The 14532-nt window shown below is 41.8% G+C and overlaps 1 protein-coding gene across 2 annotated transcripts in view; it reads left to right on the top strand.

Moving 5' to 3' along the window:
* Positions 1–14532, top strand: part of DNAH6 (dynein axonemal heavy chain 6) — a 325727-nt gene that overhangs the window by 166374 nt on the left and 144821 nt on the right. For both annotated transcript variants that reach the window (XM_024242264.2, XM_054547993.1), the window contains 4 exons: positions 3750–3881; positions 8159–8330; positions 12127–12273; positions 13279–13352. In XM_024242264.2, coding sequence (XP_024098032.2) covers positions 3750–3881; positions 8159–8330; positions 12127–12273; positions 13279–13352 — 525 coding nt within the window. The remainder of the gene's footprint in view (positions 1–3749; positions 3882–8158; positions 8331–12126; positions 12274–13278; positions 13353–14532) is intronic.

The following is a 14532-nucleotide window of genomic DNA, read 5'->3' as shown; positions in this document are numbered from 1 at the left end:
AGCACCAAAGCAACAGGAGAGGCAGAAGTCACATCCCATGGTGCTGTGGGCCCATGAGGAGGAGCGTGGATTTATCCTGTAAGTGCTGAGTAGCTGCTGAAGGAAATGTTATGGAAAGATCCCCTTGGCTGCAGGGCAGGGATGGGCTAAAGAGGAGGCAAGACCAGAGGCAACTGCAGTAGCCTAGAGGACAAGAGATGAGGGTCGACCCTCCTATGGTAATGTGTGTGGTCTGAAGGGTTTAGAAGCCAGAAGGCAGATCAGCAGGACTGGTGGTGTGTTAGTCAGGGTTCTCTAGAGGGACAGAACTAACGGAATAGATATGTATACATAAAAGGGAATTTATTAAGTATTAACTCATGTGATCACAACGTCCCACAATAGGCCGTCTACAGGCTGAGGAGCAAGGACAGCCAGTCCAACCTCCAAAACTGGAGAACTTGGAGTCCGATGTTCAAGGGCAGGAAGCATCCAGCATGGGAGAAAGATGTAGGCTGGGAGGCTAGGCCAGTCTCTCTTTTCACATTTTTCTGCCTCCTTATAGTCTAGCTTCACGGGCAGCTGATTAGATTGTGCCCACAATTAAGGGTTGGTTAAGGGTGATTCTGCCTTTCCCAGCCCACTGACTCAAAAGTTAGTTTCCTTTGGCAACACTCTCACAGACACAACCAGGATCAATGCTTTGTATCCTTCAATCCAGTCAAGTTGATATTCAGTATTAACCATCACAGGTGGGGTTTGGAGTCAAGAGGGAGAAGGGGGAAGCTAGGTTGACTGCCCCATTTCTGTTCTGGAGAGCAGAAACCAACACCCTTGACAAGAAAAGGGCAGGGGACATGTTCAGTTTTGCTCACAATAAAAACAAATAATTGTACCAGGCGCTATTCTAAGTGTTTCCCACCTACTAGCACCCAACATCCCTACAAGATGGATAATGCTATCAGCCCTGTTTTATAGATCAAGAAATAGACCAAGAGTATGGAGTTATGTGACTGGTCCAAGGTCACACTACTAGTAAGTGGCAAAACTGGGATTAGAGCCCAGGCCATTTGGCTCCTGAATATGTGATTTCAGCTAAGATTCCTCCCTGCCCCCATTTCTAAGCTGCAGTTCCCTGGGAAATCCAGGTAGAGCACTTTCTGTCTATCAAAATGAGAGCTTAAACAGGCATAAACATTCTGTGAAGTGAAAAATGAGTGTAAGAGGCAGAGGGATAAATGGAGACTGAAGAGAGGGTTCAAGCTGTGCAGAGGTGAAAACTGAAGGGGGCACAGATAGTACGTACTGAGAAAGGGGCCTCAGTCACCAACACAGGGAGCCCCGGATGGAAGATGAACTCATATTCAGTTCCTGGGAACTTTATAAACAAAGCAGTCTTTTGCATATAAGGCTTTTTACTTCCCAAATAAGTTTATCTAACTTTATCTACCCAACAATGCAGTGAGGAAAGAATATCACGTGCCCTTTGCAGGTTTAGAATTCCCCTGACTCAGTGCCATGGGGATGAAGGTGAGAAGGGAATGACTGCCAAACCTCCCACCAGGCCAGCGCTCAGTGGCTCCTCTCTGCCAAACAAGTCATATGGAAATGCCTTGCCCTGGCACTCTGAGGCTCCCACATATGGCCGTGAATGGCTGCTCTGATCCAAGGGTCTTTTGCTGCTCCCTGCACATGCCCCACAGTCCCACTGAGGCAGAGGCTTGCTGTCTCCTGAATGCACCCATATCCCCCACGGCATGCCTTTGTGATGGTGTCCTCTACCTGGAAAGGCCCTGCTCTCCAGCTCTTCCCTTGTAATCCTCCTACTCCTTCAAGGCCCATCTCCAAATTGCCTTGCTCACAAGGTCTTTCCTTAAACCCCCATTTCCAGTGTGAGCTCCTCTTTCACCCACATGGAGCACTGTGTGTGTCTTTATGGCCTTCACATTCTGTCTTGAATCAGAGCTGTTGATGTGCTCATCTTGTATTGCATTCCTTCATGTTAGACTCTGAGCTCCTGACCTCCATCTCCCTCATCTTTATGGCCCCTGCTAAGCTTAATACCTTGTACATAGTAAGCCATTGTTTGTTGGAACTGATTCACGTAGAGACAGGGACTTGCCCACCTCAAGCCTTGGTACTGTAGATCTGGGATCAAGAGTGCCTTCCTCTTGGTCTTCAGATTCTTCCTCCTACTAAAGGAGTTGGCACACACTCTTCCCTTTGCCAGAAATGCACCTGCTCCCTTCACCCCTATGGCCTTGTCTTCTGCTCCTGTCAGCTTCCAGCTCTCCACTGCAAGTGCCACTTCCTTGGCCAAATCTTCTCTGACCCACAGACTAAGTTAGGTTCCCCCAACAAGCATTGCCTCAGCATTATATCCCTTTCCTTCAAAAAACTTTCTGTGATTTATATTGCAATTTTATTTTATTTTATTTTATTTTTGAGACAGGGTCTCATTCTGTCACTGAGGCTGGACTGCACTGGCACAATAGAGGCTCACTACAGCCTCAACCTCCCAGGCTCAAGCAATCCTTCCACCTCAGCCCCTGAGTAGCTGGGACCACAGGCGCATGCCACCATGCCCGGCTAATTTTTTAATATTTTAGTAGAGACAGGGTTTCATCATGTTGCCCAACCTGGTCTTGAACTCCTGGACTCAAATGATCCGCCTGCCTCAGCCTCCCAGAGTTGCACATTTATTTTTAAGATCATTGATTTATGGTATTAACCTCTGTCCTTCCCACTAAAGCTGCTTTAAGATGGAATAGGTGGCATATTCTCTCCATTAGACCCACAAGGCTTTTGCTTTCCATTTAACTCACAATAGCCCAGGCTATTTGTGGATTCCATGTTTGAAGATCCACCTGCTCACAAAATTTATTTGTAACTGCAAAATCAATATTCATAGCATTTATTCTGTCCTTTGCAGACATGTACGGAGTGGCAAAAAAATCTAGCTATCCAACCCACAGTTCCCAGATGAGGTGGAACAAGACAACACTCTGCCTTCTTTTTCAGCTCTCGTGCTGTAAACAACTGCCCTTTTCGCAGTCTACTTGAGACCACATTTTCACATTTTTGTGCCTTCTGTTAGTGATTTTGCTACTTAAAATGGCCCAAGTGTGGTGCTAAAGTGCTGTCTACTATGTCTAAACACAAAAAGGCTGTGATGTGCCTTACTGAAAAAAATGAATGAGTTTGATAAGCTTCATTTAGGCGTGAGTAATAGTGCTATGGTCCATGAGTTCAATGTTAATGACTCAACAATATAAAATAAGGCATTTTAAACAGAAACACACATAAAACAAAGTTATGTATTGGTCAGTTGACAAAAATGTCATCACCAGAGACTCACAGAAACCTAACCCTAGGAGCAGTGGTTTGGTAACCACTAATCCAGTGCTCCAGCCAACTTTACTAAACTTAACTACCATGAATAATGAATATTTGTTGAAAGAATGGCTATGTTTTATCTTCAGATAACAAAGTTTTTAGGATTACAGTTTCATATAAAGGTATTTGTACAAAGTAGATGAATTAGCTGAGTGACCTTGAGCAACTTACTTAACCATCCAGGGCCTTGGTTTTTTAATCTATAAAATAGGTGTAATTACAGTGATCTCTTGGAGTGATTGTGAGAATTAAGTCATTTAACATGCACAAAAAAATGTAATGCAATGCTGGCATTTGGGAAGTCCTACCGTTAGGATAGGCAGGTCTCATTTCGTTCTCTGCTGAGTGATCCAAGTGGATTTCTCTGCACACAGGATGTAACAATCGTATCGGCGTGTGCACCTCCAGGCGGTGGCCGCAACCCTGTGACTCCCCGCTTCATCAGACACTTCAGCATGCTGTGCCTCCCAATGCCCTCAGAGCACAGTCTGAAACAGATTTTTCAGGTGAGTGTCGATTTTAACTTAGGCAACAGGAGGAAAAGAAAGCATATTTGTTCCAAGGCTCCCACAATCAAAGTGGTGTCTGTGTTTCTAAGGAATCCATCTATCCATCTCTTTCCTGAGCAGGAAGCAGGTAAATATGGACTCCTGGAGAGTAGCTGGCAGGCATTTGCATCACTGCCTTCTGTATCTGTTGGTCTCAGAGAGTTCTAGAAATGCAGAAAGATTGTGCAAACAAAACCCCTACCTTTAGAGAAGGCTGCATCTTAGGTCCCTGCCACTTAGCACTCCACACACAGTTCTTGGCAGATCTTATCACTACCCAGCCCCTGCCTTTGTGCTCATCTTATCCCTAACCACCAGGTCTGCGTGTCCACTTGCCACCAAACTTGGCACCTGATATGCCAGAGAGCTCAAGCTCAACACACCTAAAACAGAACTCATCTCCTTGGCCACTCTCGCTAAGAATAATAACCTATATTTTGTCCATCTGTACTCACTTCCCTAACGGGCTACTTCCCCATCCTTTATATGGGAAAAATAATAACACCTGCTCTACAAGTGCTCAACAGATTGAGAGGCATTATTTTGAGTAGAACGGTAAGAGAATATGAAGCAGCATGACTAAAGCCCCGCATAACCAACCTGCAAAGGTTGCTTAGAGAAGAGAGATTGTGAGCTGAGTCTTGGGGATACTGGGAATTGACAGGGAGGAACAGATCTTAGGAACAGGAAGTGCTGGGTGAATGCAACTGCAGATGCAGGAAATGGTAAGGTGGGCACAAAGGTAGAATAAGACGGTTCAGGTGACTGGCCTGGAGAAGCTGATGACAGTAATGTGGACAGTGATGCCCAAGGATATGGCAATTAAGTGAACCTCCACATTCACCAGCATCAACTTCTTCCAGTGGAAGCCCTCTCTCAAGAGGGACAGACCCCGCATGTATACAACCTTCAGTACATGGAAAGGAATTTTCTATTTGTATTGAAATAGCTTATTTCTGTGGTAAATTATTTTTAATAAATTGAAGTAGTTCCAATAAGCTGTTTAGGAGCTAATGCCAAAATGGTATATAAAAACTGCCACATTTTGAAAAACTTTCGGAGAGTGCTTTAGAAAATAGGAAAAGATGGGAGCTTCACTTCTATAATTAAGCACCAGAGTATAAAACAAGACATAACAGGAACCACCAAAGCCATTAGAAGGGTTGTCTAAGGCCTGCACACTTTTTTGAGAACTTTTATATTTATATTTTGAAGTTTGAAGTGAGTGATTCCCAACCACACCACAGATACACTGTGATGTGATGAGTGGTGAGGGGTGTCTCAAGAAACTTATGCCTGGTTAGAAGAGACTGAATTTGCAAATTATTTCATTTTTTATTAAGTTAAAGCAAATTGAGGGTTTAACTTAATAAAAGTTAACTAAATAAAAGTTAAATAAATGATTTATTTACAAAACATCATTCTTCATCATTCCAAAATGGAATGATTTCCATTTTGTGGGTGGGAAGAATACAGTGAAGTCTGGGCCACTGGGAAAGACATGGTCCCCAACTCTCAACCTCCTGTGGGATTATCATGTCCATGGAAATGTGTCATCCATGGGAACATCATCCAGCAAGCACATCACAGCTGAAAACTGGCTGTGATAGGGCTGCTTCTTCCCACTGTAACTTTACAGGTTTACATTTAAAACCCATACCAGCTATAAGGGGAAATAGAAATGATATGTGGCAAAACTGAGAGATTCTGGGGTCTACCAGGTTGTACTGAATTCAGGTGGGAAAGAATATTGCTCTCATTACAACGGACAGGGTATTTTGCCTGTAGGAAAAAAGAACTTGCTCTAGGCCCATGGATCTCAAACTTCATTTTTCATCACATCCCACCTAAGCAGGACCCAAGAATTCATCACCCATCTGTCCTGTCCTTCATTACTGTTTGGAGGAGAAAGAACTTGGATATAATCAAGAATTGAAGAAGAGCAAAATCAATAAGTTAAAGTAAATTTATTGTTAGCAACATATATAAATAGATTTATTTCTACTATATAAAAGAAGCCTATGAGTCTAAATAGTACATGTATATTATATATAATGTTTTCAATCACCTATTAGTGTTAACACGATTAGTCCTATCATTGTACTTTCTTTGATAGTCTGTTGCAAATTAGTTAAACAGTGCATATATGCAGGGAGCGCACCACTAATGTCCAGTCACGGTTTGCACGGTTGGAATATGTACATTATAAGTGACTCTTTCTCGGACCACAGTTCATACAAACCTGAGTGTTTACTTATTGGAAATTTATGTGCCAAAATATGCATCACTATACACTCTAAGGGTAAACTGAACAGCACACAACCAGGTAAATTTAATTTAATGAAATTTCTAGTTAGAAAGCTATAACAGCAGTAACTGAAAACTGTGATCAGCTCCATAAACTAGTGATAACATGCTTATGCCAAAGAATCCTTCTCCCAAAACTGAGAAACCTGGCTGCATCTTGTGTGCATGTTCTTAGTAAGAGTTTTGCAAAGTTGCCAAACAGATCATGTAAGCCAGGTCCTTAAGTAGAATACCAGGCTGTGGTCCTCGGTAAATTCTATGATGATACGCAAATTTTAATGTATGGATACCAATTTAGTAGCCTTTAATTCATTCATTAAACAAATATTTGTTGAGCACCTTCCATATGCCTGACATTGGTATATAATCCCTGCCCTCATGGATCTTCTTCCATGGACACAGACAATGAATAGATGAATGAGATATCTAGATATAGACACACAGTTACTCATGTATATGTTAGAAACTGTATTTGTATTTGTGTCATGGAGAACACAAGGCTGGAGATTTCTACATACATATAACATATATATAAATAAAATTATCAGCTTGTCTATTCTCCATCATACATATACAAATGGACAGATTTTCATCAAATTTAAAGATTGGGTTTGAGATGGTCCTACATAAAATACTGACCATGTGAACTATGTTAAACTCATGTTGGGGTCCCAGGAGGGGGTACCTAAAGAGGTCATCCTCACAAGTTAAAGCAAATGTTAAACAGGAGGCCCACTGAAAACAAATACTCAGGTTTATTTCAAAAGATCTCATATATGACACCAAATCTGAAGTCACAACTTCAGATTGGACTAACTTGCAAACATTGATATGCATTCTCGTCGCTTCTCCCATTAGTTACTCCAGGGTTAATGGTGATAAGAATTTATCTGTTTAAAAAACAATAATGATTTTTCCAAGCACTTGGGGGTCAAGGACTAGCTAATAAATACACATGTTCAAGTTGTGATGTTATGGATGAGAAGATCAGAGAGACTGATGGGGGAGGACTTGTTTTAGACTGAGTGGTCAGGAAAAGCCTCTCTGGAGAGATGGCATGTAACCTAAAACATGAAGGATGAAAAGGCACCTGCCAAGCAGAGAGGGCTGGGCACAGGGAGAGGGGAGCAGCAGTGCAGGGGCCTGAGGTGGGAAGGAGTGTGGGTGTTCAGACTAGTGTGGTGGGGACATGGGGAGCAATGGAAGGGAGGGGTGAAGTGAGGGAGCTGGGGGAAGGGTGGACCAGCAGGGAGACCAGGATGGAAATAGAGAGGCCAGAGTGAAGGAGAGAGAGGAGAAGCCCAGATAAAAAAGAGTGGGGGCCAGGATGGGGTGATGTCCAGGGAAACAGAGGGAAGCAAACAGATCCAAGAAATGTGTTCAAGATTGATTTTGCGGGACAGAAAATGGGAGGTGTCTAAAGAGACTTCCAAGCTCCTGATCTAAGCTTAGGAGGGAATGGCCAGCTACTGAGATGGGGAAGCTGAAGTGTGAGGGAGTTCACCATTGCAAGTAAGTCGCATTTAAAATATACATGAAGATGAAAGTCTATGAGAGTGGTGGTCATTCATCCATAAAAGTGAGAGAGAGGGTTTCTGTTCATTTCCAGGTGGGTTTGTGCACTTCGTGATGACCCCTTGGACTCACCTCAAGCAGAGGTCTAAATTACTTGAGAATGTGTTCATGTAAATTCACTAGTCAGATATGAATGCCACTCAGGCATCACAAAACAATCACAGAAGACAGGAGTGAGCGCATTCTCGAGAATGTTTTCTGAAATGAGCAGAAGAGCTTTGATACCAGAAGACTTGGTGTTGGAATTTGGCTTTCTATCTATTATTAGAAAATGTTATCATCTGGAGTATTTAAAAGATAGATATTTGGTTTAAAATAAATCTAATCCTCTCATATTATGCTTCTGGTTCTAGGCCATCTTAAATGGTTTCCTGAGTGACTTTCCACCAGCTGTAAAGCAAACTGCATCAAGCATTGTAGAAGCCTCAGTTGAGATTTATAACAAAATGAGTGTTGACCTCCTGCCAACACCCACCAAGTCCCATTATGTCTTTAACTTGAGGGACTTATCCAAATGTGTGCAAGGTAGTGTACTGAACCCTCGTTTTCTGATCTGCACCCTCCCTACTTTTCCATTGGCCCCCAAATATCTCAGTAACATTGTATGTATGCAGGTGTCGGTGACTCACCCAGAAATCCCATCACCTGTTCCTATTCAGGCTGAGTGCTTCACAGCTATTTCACATGGCCAACACTGCCTCCTATTTCTCACTCCCAGCTGGTTACTTGTCTTTCACTGAAAAAAAAAAAAATAGAAGCAATTGGACCAGAGCTGCCTCATCTTCTAAATCTCCCAGACAACCTGCATCTTCCTTCTCTGGGCTGAGCTGCCCCTGCATCTGTCAGTGCCAATGCTCCTTCTAGTACCGAACCCAGTCCCCTCCTGTCTACTCAAGGATTTTGCTATCATAATTCCCACTTCTCTTCTCATCTTCAAAGTTTCCTTTTTTATTGGATCATGCCTAACAGCATAAAAAGCCACTATCTTACCTCCCATCTTAAAAAAAGTACATATTTTTCTTTAAGTCCCATATCCCCTGGTGGTACCCCTCCCATTTCTCTGCTCTTTCTAGAACTCTTAAAGAATGGTCTCTCCTCCCTGTCTCACTTACTCCCTCCAGTTCTCCCTTTAATATATGTCCATCAAAGTGTGATACCCAACACTGCGCTCAACTGCTCTACCTGAGTCCCATCTCCGTCTGCTCAGATCCACTGGTCAGCTCTCAGCGGCACCTTAACCTCACAGCAATGTCCACGCAACTTTCCCCTCCCCACCTTCTCCAGTGGTCCAGGGCAGGCTCTCCTGGGGTCCCCCCTCACTGCCTGCTGTCGCTCAGTCTGTTTTGATAGCTGCTCCTCTTCTTCCCTACCTCAAAATGTTGGGGCCACAGGGCTCGGTCTTGAGATCTACATACATATTCTCTCAGTAATTCTGGTCAATTCTACATCGTCAAATACCGTCTACTCAGAGATGGCACTGGAGTGCCTGCCTTCAGCTCCCACCCCTACTCTAAGAGTCCGACTTGCATATCCAGCTTCCTTCTCAGCGTGCACCCTCAGGCATCCAGCTGGCCTGCTAAACTTGGCATGTCTAAATGGAACTCTTGCTTTTCCCCTCCACCTTGGCCATGCATACCCCGGCCCCAGAGGAGACTACCGTTAGTTGCTCTGGCCAGGAACCTTGAAAACCTCTATGCAATCCACAAATAATCCTGACAGCTTTATTTTCAGAATATATCCGGAATCTAACCACTCCTCACCACTCCATCCACTACCCTTCTAACCTCCTCTCTAATCTCCTGCTTCTGATTGTCCATTTACCCTGTTCAAAGAGACCCAGCTCTGCCCTCTGCACAGCAGCCAGCCATGGGCCCTGTTGAGACCCTCCTGAGGCTGCTTCCAGCACCTGCCTGTGTTGAGTCTCTGTGTGATCTGGATCCGGGCTCCCTCTCCCTTTCATTGCCTACCACTTTCCTCCTTGCTACTGCCACCTCCTTGCCATTCCTGAAATCAGGCCTGCCTAGGGACCTCTGTACGTTGCTTGCAATGCTCTGACACCAGATAGCCACATAGCTCACTTTCCCTGCTCAAATGTCACCTTCTCAGCAAAACTTTCCCATGTCCCTTCATAGCTCCTATTACCTGTAATCATATCGCACATATTTCTCTGCATATATATGTGTTTATATATCTGTCTCTCCCATTAGGACATCAGCTCCCCAAGGGCTGTGTGCTTAGTTCACCACTGTATCCCAGTGCCTAATCGGGCCTGGCACTGAATGAATCAATGTCTAGATGAATAAACAAGTCTCCCCTGATTTTGTATACAAGGACACTAACTCTTAGTTGCTCCACAATCTGCTTCGTTCCCTGACTCCCCATCCAGTGCCCTTTGTTCTACACCACTCTTAATTTTTTTTTTTTTTTTTTTTTTGAGATAGAGTTTCACTCTTGTTGCCCAGGCTGGAGTGCAGTGGTGTGATCTCGGCTCACTGCAATCTTCGCCTCCTGGGTTCAAGCGATTCTCTAGCCTCAGCCTCCCAAGAAGCTTGGATTACAGGTGCACACCACCATGCCCAGCTAATTTTTGTACTTTTAGTAAAGACCGGGTTTCGCCATGTTGGTCAGGCTGGTTTTGAACTCTTGACCTCAGGTGATCCACCCGCCTCAGCCTCCCAAAGTGCTGGGATTACAGGCGTAAGCCACTGCGCCCGGCCAATATTTTTTTTTTCTCTAAAAAGATTCTAACTAACATGTATAAGTTTGTTTTTAATATCTGCAAAGTAGCCAAAGTAGAAGCTGTGGAGTGCTTTCATGTGAAGCAATGACTGGCCTCTTTGAAAGCCAGCTCTCTTTCCTGTCTTCATCACAATCTAAGTCATTACCTGTTGTGCATTAACAAGTCTGGGAATGAACTAGGATATGCTGGCCCATGGCAGGAGCTTAGGCATTAAGAACCCTGCAAACCCCTCCTGCTCCTCCCTAATGCACAGTTCTCACACAGGTTCCTGATCTTCCCAACTCCCGAGCTGAAGGCTCTGTCATTCTTCTTTTTCTTCCTCCTTCAAGAGCCTGAAGGACTCTCAAAGCTGGCACACCATCCTTGCCACAGGATGACAAAATAATTTGTTTTCTCTTCCTCCACTGAAATCTTGCCCTCTTATACTAGCAGTTTAGTCCTGTGATTCATGAACTCGATTTTCCTAGAAAACATTAGAATATAACTTCATTTCTTTCATGAACTGCTTCAGACTCACTGATCCTCAGACATTGTCTAATCTAGTCATTTATTTATTATCCTTCCCCATTGCCTTTCTATTCCTATTTTTAAGATAATTTTTGAGCTTCAAAATTCAGGATCCACTTTATTTCTGAAATGACACATCATAAAATACACAGGAAATTCCAATGTTGAATCTCTTTCTCCTTGTTTCCGCATTTCATCAAAAATCCTAGAAATTTCCTTATTTCTACAAATATTAACTGAAAATAATTAAAACTTTAAGCATTTCAAGAAACATATATGTCAAACACACACACAACACCAATGTGAGATGCAAAAAACAGGTAGCATCATTATCTATAGAAATACTCTAGTATTCCAAAGCAACATGAGCAGTACCTACCATGCTGTGTGGTACCCACTCTCTGCTGTGTGTGCCCACGTGCACAGTAGACACTCTCCCTGCCCCTGTCTACAGTGTGAGGAGCCCCATGTTGGTGGTCCCTGTAGAGAAGTACCATTTCCAGGAATTCCTGTACATTGTTGCTTTGATTGTAACTTGAAATCATTAGAACTGTGTTTGCAATAACAATTTACACTAATGAAATGAGTACTCAGAATAATCTTAGTAGAAGCCAGAAGGGCCAGGGGCATTTGGTGAGGACTCACATTGGGGAAGAAAGAGAGAGAAATGGGAGTTTCAAAAACAGTATAAGCATTGGGAGGAGGAAAGTTGCAAGATAAGTAAATATATATACTTTAGTATATTTTAAAATAATGCGAGGCCCTTCACTTAACATATTGCAACTCATGTAATAATGAGATAAACCTTGCTTATATTGTGAAGTCTGACCACTTCACATGCTCAGTTAAAGAAACATCACAAAACAGGGAAAAAATGTTTTTGTCAAATAATGTATCCCAGTTTTGTTATCAAAAAATGAGGTCACTATTAGTATATGTTTATATCCACTGGGGAAGCAGTCATTTTTGGCAATATGAGGGTAAAGTTTACTTAAGGATTTCCTAATTAAATTACTACTGGAGATTCTACAAATGTAGAATTTTTCTTTTTTTTTTTCTTTTCTTAAAAAACAGGTATCCTCCAATGTGATCCAGGAACAGTAAGAGAAGAAATTCAGATATTTAGACTCTTTTGCCACGAGTGCCAAAGAGTCTTCCATGATCGCTTGATTAATAATGAAGATAAGCACTATTTCCATGTTATTATGACAGAAATGGCCAGTAAATATGAATCTTTACCTATTCTTTTTTTTATTTGAGTAGAAAAGCAATTTGGTTTCTACAAAGAACAATTAACACAAAAAGAATTTTCATAATTTATGAGTAAAAGTTATTTTCTTTGATGGTTCAAATATATATTAAAATATATGAAATATTATGAAATATTATAAAATAATTTTATTAAAATTCAGGAAGGGTCAACCGGGCATGGCGGCTCATGCCTATAATCCCAGTACTTTGGGTGGCTGGGTACGTGGATCCTTTGGGCTCAGGAGTTCAAGACCAGCCTGGGCAACAAGGCAAGACCCCATCCCTACTAAAAATACCAAAATAAATAAATTCAGAAAGTGTTCGTATTTTGATTTATTATGAAGTTTTAAGTAGAGGAGAGAAAGTAGGAGAAAGAGCATTTTGTCTGATAAGAAGCCAGGATAGGCCGGGCGCAGTGGTCATGCCTGTAATCCCAGCACTTTGGGAGGCCAAGGCAGGTGGGTCACGAAGTCAGGAGTTCAAGACCAGTCTGGCCAAAGTAGTGAAACCCTGTCTCTACTAAAAATACAAAAAATTAGCCGAGTGTGGTGGTGTGCACCTATAATCCCAGCTACCCAGGAGGCTAAGGCAAGAGAATCATGTGAACCCAGGAGGCGGAGGTTGCAATGAGCTGAGATCACATCATTGCACTCCAGCCCGGGTGACAGTGCAAGACTCCGTCTCAAAAAAAAAAGCCAGGATAATTTTAAAGTACTTCTTATTTCTTAAATAAGTATCCAATGTTCATTATTTAACAAATGTTTTAAATTATTGGTTAAGTATTCTTAATCTTAAACTTGGGAGATTATCAGCTAAACTAAAGCAGCATGGAGTTACCACAGTATTCTCTGTTTTTATATATATTAATTAAGTCTTCTAAGTAAAGTAGCAGCTATTATTCTATATGTTTTATCACTAAAATATTCCATTTAAGATTATCATTATATTAAAAACTTGGTTTTGTTCTTTAAATAGACAAACATTTTGGAATTGCAATTGACCTGGAATATTTTTTGAATAAGCCCATCATATTTGGAGATTTCATTAAGGCAAGTATGTTAGACTGACTTGACCCCATTTGAAAATTATAAAGCATTTATTATTTTCCAATTCACATGTATATTCTATAAAAACTTTACATGTGTGAAGAGTTAAGATCTAGGCCAGATGTCAGCAAACTATGGCCCATGAGCCAAATCTGCCTGCTGCCTATTTTTGTAAACAAAATTCTATGGAACATAGCCACAGCCATTTATATATATGATTTTTTTATATGGTTGCTTTTGCTCTACAACAGCAGAGTGCAGTAGTAGTGATAAAGACCATATGACCTGCAAAGCCTAAAATATTTACTATCTGGCCCTTTACAGAAAAAGTTTACTGACTCCTGATCTAATTACATTCATTTTGGTAATGGTTTGAATCAGAGAGCTATCAGATATTCAATTTGGAAGGAAGCAGAGAGGTCTAGTCTCTTAACTCAGGACTTCCCCCTTATTGTACTCTATGTAGTGAAGCTACTTGGTTAAGAGAATTGTTCTCTTCATTTCAGAGTAACTCTAATTAGTAGCAAATTTTTTTTATATATTTAACTTCCTTTTATTCCCTTATGAGTTCCTCAAGCCCATCTCTGCAATACTGTCTAATTTTTACCCTCTGGACCTAATTTTACCCTCTGGTAAATTTTACCCTCTTGACCTGTCTAGAATAAATCTGCTATCTCACTGCCCTGCCTACATTGGCAGATAGCCATGTTGTTTTACTAAGGTGCCTCTTGTTCAAGTAAAACATTCCCAGTGTCTCCAAGAGGGCAGAGACCACGTCTGTTTTTGTTCATCTTAAGTTCCCAGGTTCCTGCACAGAGGTACATAGCAGGCTGTCAATCAATGCTGGTTCAACACATGAAGGAACTTGTCTTTATATTATATGTAGGCAATACCTCACCACTCTGGTAACTCCACTCTAGATAAGTATTACCACCTGACAAATAAAAAAGATAAACTACGTATTTTTGTAAAGTATATATTTATATTTATTATTAAACGTATGGTCCAAAGTTTGTTTTCAGAGATTATTTTCCTGTGTGTTTCTAGTTGATTGTATTATCAGATGAGGGAATAAACAGAAAAAGAACAGCTAGCCTCTTCTTGCATTGCCTATGTGTGTTTTAGTAAAACATTCCTGGACAAAGTGCCCCTGGGGCAGTTGCTACATGCAATAGAAAAGGGA

This window comes from Pongo abelii, chromosome 12 (genome assembly GCF_028885655.2).
Source record: "Pongo abelii isolate AG06213 chromosome 12, NHGRI_mPonAbe1-v2.0_pri, whole genome shotgun sequence".
Lineage (NCBI taxonomy): Eukaryota > Metazoa > Chordata > Mammalia > Primates > Hominidae > Pongo > Pongo abelii.
This window is presented reverse-complemented; position numbering and strand designations above follow the sequence as displayed.